Here is a 17506-nt window from a genome sequence, read left to right as displayed (position 1 = left end):
CTTACTGTCACACAAAAGGTCAAGGTGACTTATTACCACAGTCAATCTTTTGGTTATATAGACTTAGCAATCAGAATGGATTAAGGGATAAGAGTATGCATGATTGCAAACTGTTTTTCAAATTCTATAGAAACATTACATTACAGGATCCTGATGCACCAATCAGACAGAACAAACTCCTGGATGATCTTGACAAAGATGATGAAAGACGATTACTGCAAACACTTTTCCTTTGCTTACGAGGTGGAAGGGTTGATTTGGTATGTTAATTATTGGCTTAAAAGTATATGTATCATTTGTATTAGAAGTTACATATGATAATGCTATTTATAAAAAAAAAAGACTTCAAAATGTTTTATTCTATGAGCTAAAGTTATAAAATATATTATAAATGTTTTTATGCATAACGATACGTCTAAGTTTAGAAGTGAACGTCCCGAAATTAGCCCATGCGCCAATACGACTTTTTTCTGTATTAGCCCTATTTTTTCAGTATTGCACAAGCTGATTAATCTGTATTAGGGCTGATTTGCTCATATCATTTAATAAGAGAAGTTATAAATACTTAGACATGTTAGATATAAAGGTTTTTGCTAAGATAACTCTCTTATAAATGATTTCATCTTAGGCTCAAGATATGTGTAGATCTCACGGTCAGTCTTGGAGAGCAGCAACTTTAGAAGGATGGAGACTACACCACGATCCAAATTTCTCCAGTGTATCAGAAGATGGCAGCTTATCTACAATTGAAGGCAATCCTTACAGAGATATTTGGAAAAGTGTTTGTTGGAACATGGCTAAAGAAGTTAGTTTTATAGAAACTTTGATTTGACTGCATTTGTTACGTATTAAAAAAAATAAAAGGAAAATAGATGGTATCATTTGATAATGATTATATACATTATTTGGACAAAAAATTTGTTAGCAGCTGTTCAAATTTTAAAGAGTGTATGTTGACCCTTTAGATCATTGGACTCAAATTAAAAAAATAGCTACTGATATATAGACTCATCAGACACTCTTTGAACAGTACTCTAATTTTGTTTGAATTTATTTATTGATTAGAAGGGAATTCTGGAATTGATTGTTGAAACATTCAACAATGAATCGTATTCTTTTTTATTGATTTAAAAGAAAAATTGCAACATTCAATTTCTATAAATTGTTAATTTAATAATTTTTGTGGATACCAATTTTACATGAATTGAGGAAAACTTGTACTTTAAAGATATTTCTTTAAAGTTTGCCTGAAAGCCTTTAGAATATGTGGGTGCTGTTGAACATTTAAATTTGCGGTTTAACTTACAAAATCCACAATAAATGGTATCCCAAGAACAATAATGAATTACAACAACATTGTATCTTTTTCTTTTTCAATCATTTTTATATAATATTTCAGCCAAAGTATGATATTCACGAGAAGGCGATGTACGGTGTACTTTCTGGTAATCTTAGAGCTATGTTACCGGCATGTAAATCATGGTCAGATCATCTATGGGCACATTTAAGGGCAGGCATAGATGTCTGGGTAGAGCAGGAAATAAGATTACATCAGACTATACCTAGAACTTTAGAGAATCTCCCACCAGAATATTGGGATCAGTTGTAAGTATTACATATCAACCCGCCTCTAACCTGGGACAATGGTATAACAGCACAACATATGAACAAACTATAAAATCAATTGTGTCCTTTGTGTTACACATTTATCACTTTTTTTTGGTAAGATATATCTGACACAGATAAAATTGTAAAGCATAATAATGAAAATAAGAATATGTTGTATAATTGCCTATTAGACAATTCTCAACCTGAGACCAAATGACAAAAGTACAGTAAAACAGATAGAACATTAATATAATGAAATATGTACTATATAGACAGCTCTCTCACAAGCAAAAAAAAACCCCAATTGTAAAATATAAGGATATACACTACCATGACCCATTGCTTAAACTTTAAATGTTTAAAGAATTTAAATATATATAGCATTTTAAGAGGAAATACCAATATTTCGTAATCGATGTGATTTGTAGTAAAAGTTCTTTATTTGTATAGCTATAGAAGATAAATTATATTTGTATGTGTGATTGTAAAAGCATGAATATTTTAATTTTCTTTAATGATTTTATATTCTTTTTTTGTCAGGACTGATAAAGAATCAATATTTCAGAAAATAGAATCTTATGAGGTATGTAGATTTATTTTTATTCTTCACTATAAAAATGTATTGTGTGGTTGTTTTGATAAATTACTGTGAACAAACTTATTTTCACTGATACTTTATTGATGATTTAGATAAAGAAAGCTCAAAGTTTCAAATTTTTGCTATTGATTGATATTTGCCCCATTTTTCGACTTGTGAAAGTCATGAAAATTAATCACTTAAGAAAATTAGTTGGTTTATAATTTACCCCATGAAGCAAGGGTCCGGAAACGGTCATATATGCCAGACATGACCGATTTGGAAACTCAAAAGTCCTAAATCATTTATTGGGATTTAGGTCAAATTTTATTTTTCAACAGAAATAATTTCGGTCATTTTGTTGAGATTGAGTTTCAAATCGCCATTTTAAAAATATTGTTGTTTTGTTATCGATTTTATGTAATTAAACTGCCACTCCAGTAAAGTGTTATAATCCTGAGGGCCCTCCTAATAGCTATATTAATGCCTCGGGGAGCTATTGGCTAATGATCGCCAATCTCTTTACCTGTGTTTTTAATTCATACCTGGCTATTTTAAATCACAAGCTCCGAGCTAATATTATAAAGAAATTAAAATTCAATACCAACTGTCTTCATTATTTAATTACTTTTCAGCTAAGACAATTGTCAATTATGATTTAAAATTAAATTAAAACTTGATTTAATTTACGTAGAAAAAAGATTTTTTTCACTACTAACACACATGCTTTGTTTACTATGATACGCATGCCTAAATTTCTCTTCCGCAGATTTGACACTAAATCGTAAATTTAAAATGATTTCTTGCTAAATAAAGCAAGTGCAACTATTTTCATTAATATTCTTACACTATTAAAGGTAAAATATTAAAAAAACGATGTGTTCCTGTGAATTTGATAAACAAAACTAATCCCGGGAATAAGTCTGTAATTGTTCGTTTTAGTATTGTTGCATTACATCCGGTTTAAATTTCGACTTCAGAATCGAAAGAAACGTAAGCAATGACTAAGAAAATTACGATTTTGAGTCATTAAAATCATTTTATTCTTAAACTGTTGCCTTCCCTTAATTGCTCTTGATCGATTTTAGGAAAATGGTAGGATAAATCATGAAGTAAACGCGATGCAACAGTTAAACAAGTTCGTTGATGCTACGAGTAGGAGCATACTCATGCAGTAATGAGATTTTGACAATCTGTTTTTGAAAAGGGGCACCAACTTTTAAGTTATATGAAAATGACTGAAATTAGGTGAAAAAATTTCCGGATCCTTGCCATGAAGTACCATATATAAAGGATTTCAGTATCTTAAATGACAGAACATCTTGCAGACAATAAATCACAGTACATATTGTTTTATCCTTCATTATAGGATGTGAGACAAGAATCACAAGAGTGGTACCACGTCATACAGAAACATATTATCTTGGGCAATATAGACAGTAAGTTAACATTATCTTGGGCAATATAGACAGTAAGTTAACATTATCTTAATCAACTGAAAAAAATGTGCATTTATTAGTGTGAATATGTGGAAAGAGACATTTTATGAAATTTCAATTTCTGTATATTACAAGCAAATATTGAAGTATTTGTTTTTAAATTTCTGGATGTTCATACTGTACAATATTTTTTTTTGCATAATTGGGAAAAAACAGTTTATACATTGGTTTTAATTTCTTAATTTGCATTTTCACCCTCACTTTTTTATTGGTCCTGAATATGCAAATTGCATGATATGCATGACATATTTTCAAGTGGATATCAAGCAACAATCTATTCATTAATCAATTTTTGAATACTATAAAATCAGAAATTATTGTGTGCATTTCTTATTGCAATTTCTTGTTGATGAACCAAAATTGAGCATACCATGTTAATATGTCCGATTTCAGAATGTGAGTTCGTATTATTAACGTTACTCACCCCGTCAGGTATTTGCAATAATTGATGAATTTACAGCATGCATGTGTAAGGAAATATTGCTATTTTTTAGTTTTGAAAAAAATGATAGAACTTTTCATATTTTAAAAATTTGCAGATGTTTCATCATAAAACATTCTATTAAAATGAAAAAAGTGTACATGAGTTTTCTGTAATCTTTCAGAAGTTTTAGAGGTAATGGCACAATGGATTCATACAGACAGGGGAAAGTTACATACTCATCTTATCAGGTTTATGGCTCACCTAGTATTGTTCTTTAGAGGTACCAGGCAAGGGTTTAGGGTATGTTACTATATATCAATTATTTTATGAAATGTTAAGAGCAGTGATTGAATTTACACTGTAAAATTGGATTAAAATGAAAAAAGAAGAAGCGAAAAACAACATGGTAATGTGGTCGGCCATTAGGACTAATCAAGATGAAAAGAATGAAGGCTAATTATCTCGATTACCTTCAGTAACCATGGTTATAAGTTAACTATTTTTGATTCATTGACTGGTGGTTAGGTATACATGTCCTTCTTGCAGGAGTTACTTAACCTTGACTTCTTTTCATGGATAACTGATCAACTTTAACTTTCGTGTTATCAATTACAATATATACATGTAGTAGGTGAACTTCATTTAGTCTATATAAAGTCTCTAAGATGTACATTTTTTTGTAACAGGGGTCAACTGACTCCAACCTCATTTTCATAGATCATTGATCAGCATTAAATTTTTTCATACTTTTAGTGATACCTTCATCATAAAGTTTGTCTACATATTACCCTATAGGGGGATATTTTCGTGAGGTGTAAATTTTCACTTATTTTCACAGATAGAACAAAATCGGAAAAATAAATTCTGCAAATTTAAAAGGGCCCATGCAAAGGTAGTGATAAAAGTTTTGAATCTGCCAAAATTATTCGTTTACCTTATTCAATGAAAATTGTAAAATTTTACACCCACGAAAATAACCCACTATTACTATATATGGTATTCACCTTGAATCACATTTCAGCATGTTCCTACTTTTTAATTTAACATTTATTACTTCAGGATGATTATGTAAATGTAATATTAGAAGCCTATGTAGATGACCTGATCCAGGAAAACAACAAATCATTAGTCCCACATTACATTGCAACATTACCACCACAGTTACAGATTTTGATGTGTGCTAGATTCTTTGAAGGTAACTTAGAAAAATAACTTGTTTATTGGTTGTTTAATATCTTATTTATTTCTTTAATTTTAATTATGTAAGAAATGTTAATTTTCAGACAAAAAATTCAGCAAATATTTAAAAAAAAAAATTTCATTACAAATTTTATTTATTACACTATAAGTTGTTACTTTATGATATGGTACAAAAATCAACCAAAAAAAAATCAATTCGTTTTGGCCCCAGATGACTTTTAAAATGTTTATAACATTGAAAAAGCTCCAATTTATCTCCTTTTAGTGAAAAAATGCCATATTTTTGCATTAAAAAATTGAAATATCTTTTTAACTCGTCTTTTTCAAATAAGCTGTACTAAAGCTGTACTTAAACTAAACTATTGTAAAATTTAAGCGATTTCTGTAATTACCTTTTTTCTATTAGTTCAACAGAGAAAAATTACTGAAACAAAAATGCATGCTTCTTTTGAAGACAGATTGTGAGCTTAGATGTACGGTGACCCCATATTTTTATTTTATTTTTCTATTAGGTATAGGATAAAGTTTATTTATAGATAAAAATAGCGAAAACCTATATTAGTAAAAAAAATCATTTATACCTGCTAGCCCCCTTAACAGCAATTCATAATATCTACTGACTGAATGAGACCATCAGATGTAGTGTATTACATGTATATCACTGGCAATAATAGAATCTCCTAGTAATTCAAGGTTTCAAAGAACAACCTTATAATTCTTAATGATGCTTTATCCTAGAACTGCTCTTTAGAAATACACTTAATACGTTTTGACAAACTAAATTATTCAAAACAACCAAGCAAATATTGTGTATAAGTGTGCCACCAGACCATTTACTTTACATATTTGTCACATCATTTTAACATTTTGAGAACAAAATTTAACTTGAACATTATTTAAATTTCATATAATTTTTCAGGTATTACAGAATTAGGAGAACGACAGCAGTGCATGGAGTTGGCTAGAGAAGCAGGACTAGATGTCCAATCCATTATAAAGACAGTTGTAGAAAACATACGTAGTCATCATATCATTGATTTCAGTCAAAACTTAGAGGCAAACATAGATACAAATATTACAGAGGTATGCATGTTTTTATATGTGTGTTCCTCTCATTTATGGTGGCCTGGACATGTTCAATGCATGTATTTACCAAAAACAATTTTTGGAATAACATCATCTGACAATGATCTTTGATCACTGCAATGTTAAATTATCTGAGAAGTCTTGAATACAAACATAAGATGTAGTATGATTGCCTATAAGATAACTCTCCACCAGAGACCAAATTACATAGAAATTAACAACTAAGTTACTTCAAGGTAAGGCCTTCAACAATAAGCAAATGTTTTCAGCTTCTATGTTTGTGTAACATATATATGTTATCATTGTATCACTCTTTATGAACTTTGACCTGAGAGATGACATAATATATGTTTTTTCTTCTTCAGGATGATAAGAAAAAAATAGAGTCTATTGATTGGCTTGTTTTTGACCCCAACCAAAGGTCAGAGGCATTAAAGCAAGCTAATGCCATCATGAGGGCATTCGTTGGTACGTATAATGTTTCCTTATATCTTCAAAAAAAGTAAATTTCATGTTTGAGTATTTGATTGCACTTGTATGTAAACTTATAGTAGTTTTTTGGTTTTGATTATATTTTAACATAGACCACTTTTAAGTGTGCGGACTTTCCCGTACATTTCCTATTTCACAATGCTTATGTTATTATGTCACAGTAGGAATCTATTGTTCTATGATTTGGAGTCATCTTGTGTTACTCATTCATAAAAAATGATATGAGACTGGCATATCGAGCAAAAAGCAAATAATCAATGTTTTGGGTTTTTTTTCTAAAACAAATGCTTCTCAGACACCATGTTATATTTTGTCTGGCTCATAAATCTATAATATTTGTGACAATTTATATTCACAATATTTTTCTAATCTCGAAAGTCGTGAAAATTATTTGGTTTATAGTCCTCGGTAAGATGTCATATATTTAATGAATTACTTTGTTTACAATTTATATTCACAATATTTTTCTAATCTCGAAAGTCGTGAAAATTATTTGGTTTATAGTACTCCGTAAGATGTCGTATATTTAATGAATTACTTTGTTTATTCTAGCCGTGAAGAAATTGACTGCAGCAAAGGAAATATTTTATAAGCTACCCCCAGATTCTATAGATGTTGTGTTTAAAGTCCAGTTAATGCAGGTAAACTATTTGAAAGATTGCAAAAAATCAAGCTTCTTCAAACACCTAAATGGTAAATTAACCTGGAAATTTTTTGAATGAAAGACATTTCTCAAAACATTAATTTGCTCATCAAAACATGGAAAATTTGAACATGTTATTGTTACTTTTTATGCTGTTTTACTTGCATCATAATTTATTTTCATATGGTGTATATGTACAGGGTGGTAACCTAATTCTTCAGTCAACTCACATTCTAAATTAAAGCCTAAGATACAAAATGTGTTTCATTAGAGATGCATTTCCTGATTTAGAACTGATTAAATTGAGAATTTTACAAGATGTATGTTATTTTAAAATTATAAGCCATGCAATTTTTGGCATTGTAAAAGAAATATAGAATTCTACCATCTATGATCAGTTTATTTACAATATGATATTAAAATAAAGTATTGAAATTGAAAACAAAACAAAAATTCCATTACACTTAGTTTGGTATGTTTTTCATGATACTTGTTTATCTTTTGTAGACAGGAGCAACAGATTTATCAGAAGAAGATGAAAATTCCATCAGAGAGTTTATTTGCCACAGAGCTTACTTGGTAGGTACATGTAGTAATGTGTAAGTTACTATGTCTGCAACGGATTAAAAATTGTGAACATTAAAAATATTGTTTCATTAACCTATTTTTTTTCAAATACCTCTTAACAGAACTGAAATTAATCTGTCTAAATAGAAATATAAGGTCTTGTTTAAAGCATTTTGTAGTAAAAAAAAATGTGAATATTTCGTATAGTTTTTGTAAGATTGAAATAAGACTGCAAGGAAGTACAATTATTTGAATTTATATTTTGTCCATCTGCATTTTTCTTGTTATGCACACGTTATATTGCATCACTCATAAGTATCATCAAGAGCAGAGGAAAATCTCCTTGTGATTTACTCTTAAAACTAAGCATGTCTTTATTGAATAAATCCCATTTTGATATGTGGATGAAAAAGGGTAAACCTTGGCTATATGTGAAGGTCTTGCATGTTTTGCTACAAGTATAGAGTTTATGCTGTCAGCCACTATTTATGGCTTTATTTCCCACCAGAGACGAAAAGATAGATAGGGAGATAGGGAGGGATGTAGTAAGCCACCATATTTTATATGTAAATATATGAAGTAATAGTTTATATTTTTTATAATTACAGGATGCAATGGATAGTTTTAATGATTGGTTCAACACTTACCATCATACACAGCCAACTAAACCTACATTATCACATGGTGCTACATTTACAGAGAAAGTTGCTCACGAGCATCGTATAAAACAGTATGAGGCAGAAATGGAGAGATGGCGACATAATTTAATTTCCCAAACTAAAGTAAATACATTTGGTTCAAATTTAAAACTACATGTTAATTTCGTCCAAGAATCAATAAATGTTTTTGTCTTTGCCTTAATTAAGTCGACATGCCGTTTCAGTTGGTGTCTTGTTGGTTTAGGCAATAGCCCTTCATTTGACAACTGTAAAATTATTTGAAATGAACAAAAAATCACAAAAATATTTAGGATTTGGTATGAATTTATATTTTACTGAGTTATGAAATATTTTAAGTAAAAGTAGTACCTGGACTTTAGGTTGTGGACCTTTCAGTTTGGAGAGTCAAAGGTCCTTAATTTGAACCCCTGTATTTGAAATGAAAAAAAAAATCACAAAAATATTTAGGATGTAGTATGAATTGTAAAATGTAATATCAAAATTACACAAAAGATAGCAATGAATATGAATATACATATTATTGTTAACCAACTTACTTTCATGACTTTCCAGAGTAGACAAATAACTTGAGTATGTAAAACTTTAACCTTTACTTTAAGTAAACTAGAAAATCAGGAAATTAAATATAATTCTATGAATTACATACATGAAGCTTTCTTAATAAAAAAAAAAAAAGCAACACACATGTAAGCTTCTCCCAAAATACATGATAGTAAGATCTATTCTTCATTTCAGACAACAAAAGGAAAGATGTACAATGTACTGTTATTTGCTGATGGCGGTTGGATGGTGGATCAGAAAGAGGTCAGAAATAGAAATGTGCACTTTTCATTCGTTTTTGATACGTTTTGTTTTTTTGATTTTGCCATGTGATTATGGACTTTCCGAATTGGTTTTCCTCTAAGTACAGTATTTTTGTGATTTTACTTTTTTCTTACATTATATATTTGTTGTAATGAACAAAGTAACAAGTTAAATTAAACTTTACACTTTGAAATAGTTCTGGGATAACTGGGACCTCATTGGCCAAGTGGTCTAAGTAGTTCATTAGCCAGTCAACACTGAGGTTGTGAGTTTGAACCTTGTGCGTGCAGATGCACTCAACTCCAATCTTAATTGACTAGTATTTTCAGTTTTCCTATTGAAGGTGGGTGGTTTTCTCCATACGCTCAGGCTTCTTCTATCAATAAAAACTGTCTGCCACGAGTTAGCCCAAAAGTGGCGCTTAAAATTGGCGTTAAAACACCAACAATTAATCTATCAATCCCAGGATAACTAGCAATTACTCTTAAAACATTGTACTATAAGAGAGAATTTTGGTCTTATGTTTTGAAACTTATAAAGACAAATCATAAAATAAAATAATTTCCAAAAGCAGCTTGTGTTTAATTGCCTTATCTGCTGTAAGTGCTTAACATTTCAATCATCAATGACTGTAATTAATTTTTGAAATATCCCACTTTTTATACCTGCTCATTTTCATTTTAAAAAAATAGTTCCTTTTTCAGCTTTCATTCAATAAGAGGATTTTTTTAAAGGGTATCTTTTTTTTCAGTAAAGAATCTATTCCAATAAATATGTGTTTTGAGAATCCAACAGAATTTCCTAAATTTTCTGATAATCTTACTTTTTTGATTCCCATATAACCATATTTTTTATTAGGTAAAATAATTCAATATAGTTCTAAATACCTGTATTTTTAAGGTGAGCAGAGTGTCTTTGAAATTTGTTTCTGTTGTATTTTTCAGGAAGAAGAGCCAGATGAGAGTCGCCAACAACAGATGAAACTGTTACGTCAGCTAGTTTTACCAGGACTTTGCTTCTTACTTCATAAAACATTACACACTAGTCAACAGTATGCAGAGTGTTTACAGCTAGCTGATGTTATAGCATCAGAACAACATCTACTTTATAAGGTAAATAAAACATTACACACTAGTCAACAGTATGCAGAGTGTTTACAGCTAGCTGATGTTATAGCATCAGAACAACATCTACTTTATAAGGTAAATAAAACATTACACACTAGTCAACAGTATGCAGAGTGTTTACAACTAGCTGATGTTATAGCATCAGAACAACATCTACTTTATAAGGTAAATAAAACATTACACACTAGTCAACAGTACGCAGAGTGTTTACAGCTAGCTGATGTTATAGCATCAGAACAACATCTACTTTATAAGGTAAATAAAACATTACACACTAGTCAACAGTATGCAGAGTGTTTACAGCTATCTGATGTTATAGCATCAGAACAACATCTACTTTATAAGGTAAATAAAACATTACACACTAGTCAACAGTATGCAGAGTGTTTACAGCTATCTGATGTTATAGCATCAGAACAACATCTACTTTATAAGGTAAATAAAACATTACATACTAGTCAAGTACGCAGAGTGTTTACAGCTAGCTGATGTTATAGCATCAGAACAACATCTACTTTATAAGGTAAATAAAACATTACACACTAGTCAACAGTACACAGAGTGTTTACAGCTAGCTGATGTTATAGCATCAGAACAACATCTACTTTATAAGGTAAATATAACATTACACACTAGTCAACAGTACGCAGAGTGTTTACAGCTAGCTGATGTTATAGCATCAGAACAACATCTACTTTATAAGGTAAATAAAACATTACACACTAGTCAACAGTATGCAGAGTGTTTACAGCTAGCTGATGTTATAGCATCAGAACAACATCTACTTTATAAGGTAAATAAAACATTACACACTAGTCAACAGTACACAGAGTGTTTACAGCTAGCTGATGTTATAGCATCAGAACAACATCTACTTTATAAGGTAAATATAACATTACACACTAGTCAACAGTACGCAGAGTGTTTACAACTAGCTGATGTTATAGCATCAGAACAACATCTACTTTATAAGGTAAATAAAACATTACACACTAGTCAACAGTACGCAGAGTGTTTACAGCTAGCTGATGTTATAGCATCAGAACAACATCTACTTTATAAGGTAAATAAAACATTACACACTAGTCAACAGTACGCAGAGTGTTTACAGCTAGCCGATGTTATAGCATCAGAACAACATCTACTTTATAAGGTAAATAAAACATTACACACTAGTCAACAGTACGCAGAGTGTTTACAGCTAGCTGATGTTATAGCATCAGAACAACATCTACTTTATAAGGTAAATAAAACATTACACACTAGTCAACAGTACGCAGAGTGTTTACAGCTAGCCGATGTTATAGCATCAGAACAACATCTACTTTATAAGGTAAATAAAACATTACACACTAGTCAACAGTACGCAGAGTGTTTACAGCTAGCCGATGTTATAGCATCAGAACAACATCTACTTTATAAGGTAAATAAAACATTACACACTAGTCAACAGTACGCAGAGTGTTTACAGCTAGCTGATGTTATAGCATCAGAACAACATCTACTTTATAAGGTAAATAAAACATTACACACTAGTCAACAGTATGCAGAGTGTTTACAGCTAGCTGATGTTATAGCATCAGAACAACATCTACTTTATAAGGTAAATAAAACATTACACACTAGTCAACAGTACGCAGAGTGTTTACAGCTAGCTGATGTTATAGCATCAGAACAACATCTACTTTATAAGGTAAATAAAACATTACACACTAGTCAACAGTACGCAGAGTGTTTACAGCTAGCTGATGTTATAGCATCAGAACAACATCTACTTTATAAGGTAAATATAACATTACACACTAGTCAACAGTATGCAGAGTGTTTACAGCTAGCTGATGTTATAGCATCAGAACAACATCTACTTTATAAGGTAAATATAACATTACACACTAGTCAACAGTATGCAGAGTGTTTACAGCTATCTGATGTTATAGCATCAGAACAACATCTACTTTATAAGGTAAATAAAACATTACACACTAGTCAACAGTATGCAGAGTGTTTACAGCTAGCTGATGTTATAGCATCAGAACAACATCTACTTTATAAGGTAAATAAAACATTACACACTAGTCAACAGTACGCAGAGTGTTTACAGCTAGCTGATGTTATAGCATCAGAACAACATCTACTTTATAAGGTAAATAAAACATTACACACTAGTCAACAGTACGCAGAGTGTTTACAGCTAGCTGATGTTATAGCATCAGAACAACATCTACTTTATAAGGTAAATAAAACATTACACACTAGTCAACAGTATGCAGAGTGTTTACAGCTAGCTGATGTTATAGCATCAGAACAACATCTACTTTATAAGGTAAATAAAACATTACACACTAGTCAACAGTATGCAGAGTGTTTACAGCTAGCCGATGTTATAGCATCAGAACAACATCTACTTTATAAGGTAAATATAACATTACACACTAGTCAACAGTATGCAGAGTGTTTACAGCTAGCCGATGTTATAGCATCAGAACAACATCTACTTTATAAGGTAAATATAACATTACACACTAGTCAACAGTACGCAGAGTGTTTACAGCTAGCTGATGTTATAGCATCAGAACAACATCTACTTTATAAGGTAAATAAAACATTACATACTAGTCAACAGTATGCAGAGTGTTTACAACTAGCTGATGTTATAGCATCAGAACAACATCTACTTTATAAGGTAAATAAAACATTACACACTAGTCAACAGTATGCCGAGTGTTTACAGCTAGCTGATGTTATAGCATCAGAACAACATCTACTTTATAAGGTAAATAAAACATTACACACTAGTCAACAGTACACAGAGTGTTTACAGCTAGCTGATGTTATAGCATCAGAACAACATCTACTTTATAAGGTAAATAAAACATTACACACTAGTCAACAGTACACAGAGTGTTTACAGCTAGCTGATGTTATAGCATCAGAACAACATCTACTTTATAAGGTAAATAAAACATTACACACTAGTCAACAGTACACAGAGTGTTTACAGCTAGCTGATGTTATAGCATCAGAACAACATCTACTTTATAAGGTAAATAAAACATTACACACTAGTCAACAGTACGCAGAGTGTTTACAGCTAGCTGATGTTATAGCATCAGAACAACATCTACTTTATAAGGTAAATAAAACATTACACACTAGTCAACAGTATGCAGAGTGTTTACAGCTAGCCGATGTTATAGCATCAGAACAACATCTACTTTATAAGGTAAATATAACATTACACACTAGTCAACAGTACGCAGAGTGTTTACAGCTAGCTGATGTTATAGCATCAGAACAACATCTACTTTATAAGGTAAATAAAACATTACACACTAGTCAACAGTATGCAGAGTGTTTACAGCTAGCTGATGTTATAGCATCAGAACAACATCTACTTTATAAGGTAAATATAACATTACACACTAGTCAACAGTACGCAGAGTGTTTACAGCTAGCTGATGTTATAGCATCAGAACAACATCTACTTTATAAGGTAAATAAAACATTACACACTAGTCAACAGTATGCAGAGTGTTTACAACTAGCTGATGTTATAGCATCAGAACAACATCTACTTTATAAGGTAAATATAACATTACACACTAGTCAACAGTACGCAGAGTGTTTACAACTAGCCGATGTTATAGCATCAGAACAACATCTACTTTATAAGGTAAATAAAACATTACACACTAGTCAACAGTACACAGAGTGTTTACAGCTAGCTGATGTTATAGCATCAGAACAACATCTACTTTATAAGGTAAATAAAACATTACACACTAGTCAACAGTATGCAGAGTGTTTACAGCTAGCTGATGTTATAGCATCAGAACAACATCTACTTTATAAGGTAAATATAACATTACACACTAGTCAACAGTATGCAGAGTGTTTACAGCTAGCTGATGTTATAGCATCAGAACAACATCTACTTTATAAGGTAAATAAAACATTACACACTAGTCAACAGTACGCAGAGTGTTTACAGCTAGCCGATGTTATAGCATCAGAACAACATCTACTTTATAAGGTAAATAAAACATTACACACTAGTCAACAGTACGCAGAGTGTTTACAGCTAGCTGATGTTATAGTATCAGAACAACATCTACTTTATAAGGTAAATAAAACATTACACACTAGTCAACAGTACACAGAGTGTTTACAGCTAGCTGATGTTATAGCATCAGAACAACATCTACTTTATAAGGTAAATATAACATTACACACTAGTCAACAGTATGCAGAGTGTTTACAGCTAGCTGATGTTATAGCATCAGAACAACATCTACTTTATAAGGTAAATATAACATTACACACTAGTCAACAGTACACAGAGTGTTTACAGCTAGCTGATGTTATAGCATCAGAACAACATCTACTTTATAAGGTAAATATAACATTACACACTAGTCAACAGTACACAGAGTGTTTACAGCTAGCTGATGTTATAGCATCAGAACAACATCTACTTTATAAGGTAAATAAAACATTACACACTAGTCAACAGTATGCAGAGTGTTTACAACTAGCTGATGTTATAGCATCAGAACAACATCTACTTTATAAGGTATCTGCTTACCCTTCCGGAGCACATGAGATCACCCCCAAATTGTTGTAGAGTTCGTGTTGCTTAGTCTTTGTGGTTTTCTATGTTGTGTCTTCTGTACCATTATTGGTCTGTTTGTCTTTTTATTTTTAGCCATGGCATTGTCAAGTTATTTTTAATCTATGAGTTTGAATGTTCCTCTAGTATCTTTCGTCCCTCTTGTATGATCATCCGGTCTTGAGAGGTGTCCGATGCTTCTTATAATTTAAAAAATATCCCCCCCCCAAAAAAAAAGCCTTAAGTTTATGAATCCTGTTTTGGTATAGCAATTTACTATACCCTATCCATTGGAATTAAGTTATGTAAAGTTAAGTTTCATGCTGTGACAGATGAGAAAGGAATTATAAAGTTCACCTGTATATATACAAATAGAAGTTTTAAACAGGCTGCATAATTTTCAAGTTAGACTTGTATTATGTACTATAATTCAAAACCTATAAATATTGATTTTTTTTGGTGGTTATTTTATTACAGAATCCTTCATTATTTCAGCTTTTTGTTGAGGATTTTTTGATGTATTAAATTGAAAAAAAAAGAATAATCAATCCCTTTCATAAACTTAATTATGCATTTTATTTTGTAGGTTTTCCGAAAAGATGAACTTCAGCAGCTTTTGAAAATGTTACGAGATTCAGCCTTAGCTGTACTGGATCAGAATAGAGACACTCTTGGATATGAACTAGATTAGTTGGTCATAACTTTCTTCGGAAGACATATAAAGTGCGTTTTGGTGGATGTTTATCACACTATCAAATTGAGATCATTCACAGTTTAAATGACAAAAGTACAGTCACATTGTGTATGAAAAAAAGAGAGAACAAATGACTTATAATAACAAACAAAAAATCAATAAAAATGAAGTTAATAATATATGTTTTGATTCTTGCCAAGAATAAATTTAATGACTGTAAAAAATTAGAATATCAGTGCCATTCATGAGATTATATTTTATATTTCCTACAAATCCAACTATATTAATTACAAAACTTAAGTAAACTGCAACTTTTATTGGTTGACATGTTTTGCTGATTAGATCTGTGTCTTCCCGACAAAGTATACAAAATTAAAACCCCTAAAGTACAGCAAAATGGTATCACAAATGAAAAATAAGTTATCACAGGCATTTATTTTACCCATGAGAAATTTCCCAAAAATTGAGACACATATGTTCTTGACAGCTGAAGAATTGAATGGAATTGATATTGCAGAAGGTAAACACCTTGTCAGTGTATTTCATACTTTATAACTCGACAGCTATTACACGGGTAGTAAGGTCGTCATATTGAGGAGCGTTTAGTACAGTGATTATGTCATAGTTTGGATAAGTTTGACATGATGGTGTTAAGTGTTTGACATGACAATCAATGCAAAAATGTAAACATTCAGATATTTTGTAAAAGGAACTTCTGATTAATAATTCAACCTGGGAAGTACCTTTGTATAAACTAAATATGTTAGTACATCACAAGTTGTATCATATAGTTAATGATTTAACACAGAACAAAGCTTGTGTATGTCAAAATTAAAAAGTTGCTAATTGGTTTAACCTGCATAAAAAAAGTTATTATCTTTCTGTCTGTTACATCACATCTTTGTGATATAATACTGCCGTCAATTATTCTGAAAAATACTTACTTTTGCACTCAATTCAAAATGACTGAAATATCTGTGTCATGGTTTGGTTCATTCGTGTCATGGTTTAGTTCATGTTCAACATGGTTCAGTTATGTAATTCTTGTCATGTATAATGAAGAGTTGCTATCAAAATTAACAACAATTGTTTCATTTGAAACACCAAAGGGCATAAGAACGCACATACAATGTAGTAATATGTTATAAGTAGATGCAATATGATTGCTAATGAGACAACTATCCACCTAAGATCAAATGATGTAGATGTTAGCAACTATATGTCATCAAGAGACCTTCAACATTCAACAATGAGCAAAACCATACTTCTTAGCAAGTTATAAAAGGCTGCGACAAAATTCAATGTATAGGAATTCCAATAAGAAAACCACCAGCCTAATTTCTGTTCAAAATAAATAGCAAAATATGATATACAGTTACAAACAATTTTCACGGCATTACAGACAATTAACTTGAGACAGTATATACAAAATATTGCTAAATACATGTTTGCGGGATCACCGACCTCTTCTTCCCCTTAACCATGGCAGGCATGTA

General features: G+C 31.1%; 1 protein-coding gene across 1 annotated transcript in view; it reads left to right on the top strand.

The window, feature by feature from the left end:
• LOC143072243 (nuclear pore complex protein Nup107-like) overlaps nucleotides 1-16187 on the top strand; it is a 31097-nt gene extending 14910 nt beyond the window's left edge. The window contains exons 12-26 of the mRNA XM_076247099.1: nucleotides 147-260; nucleotides 629-805; nucleotides 1400-1605; nucleotides 2149-2191; nucleotides 3555-3624; nucleotides 4290-4408; nucleotides 5168-5303; nucleotides 6228-6391; nucleotides 6760-6862; nucleotides 7439-7527; nucleotides 8037-8108; nucleotides 8705-8878; nucleotides 9512-9580; nucleotides 10525-10692; nucleotides 15903-16187. Coding sequence (XP_076103214.1) covers nucleotides 147-260; nucleotides 629-805; nucleotides 1400-1605; nucleotides 2149-2191; nucleotides 3555-3624; nucleotides 4290-4408; nucleotides 5168-5303; nucleotides 6228-6391; nucleotides 6760-6862; nucleotides 7439-7527; nucleotides 8037-8108; nucleotides 8705-8878; nucleotides 9512-9580; nucleotides 10525-10692; nucleotides 15903-16007 — 1809 coding nt within the window. The 3' untranslated portion in view covers nucleotides 16008-16187. The remainder of the gene's footprint in view (nucleotides 1-146; nucleotides 261-628; nucleotides 806-1399; nucleotides 1606-2148; nucleotides 2192-3554; nucleotides 3625-4289; nucleotides 4409-5167; nucleotides 5304-6227; nucleotides 6392-6759; nucleotides 6863-7438; nucleotides 7528-8036; nucleotides 8109-8704; nucleotides 8879-9511; nucleotides 9581-10524; nucleotides 10693-15902) is intronic.
• The last annotated feature ends 1319 nt before the right edge of the window (nucleotides 16188-17506 follow it).

Source organism: Mytilus galloprovincialis, chromosome 4 (genome assembly GCF_965363235.1).
Source record: "Mytilus galloprovincialis chromosome 4, xbMytGall1.hap1.1, whole genome shotgun sequence".
Taxonomy (NCBI): domain Eukaryota; kingdom Metazoa; phylum Mollusca; class Bivalvia; order Mytilida; family Mytilidae; genus Mytilus; species Mytilus galloprovincialis.
Note: the sequence above shows the minus strand (reverse complement) of the source record. Positions and strands in the feature narration are given on the sequence as shown.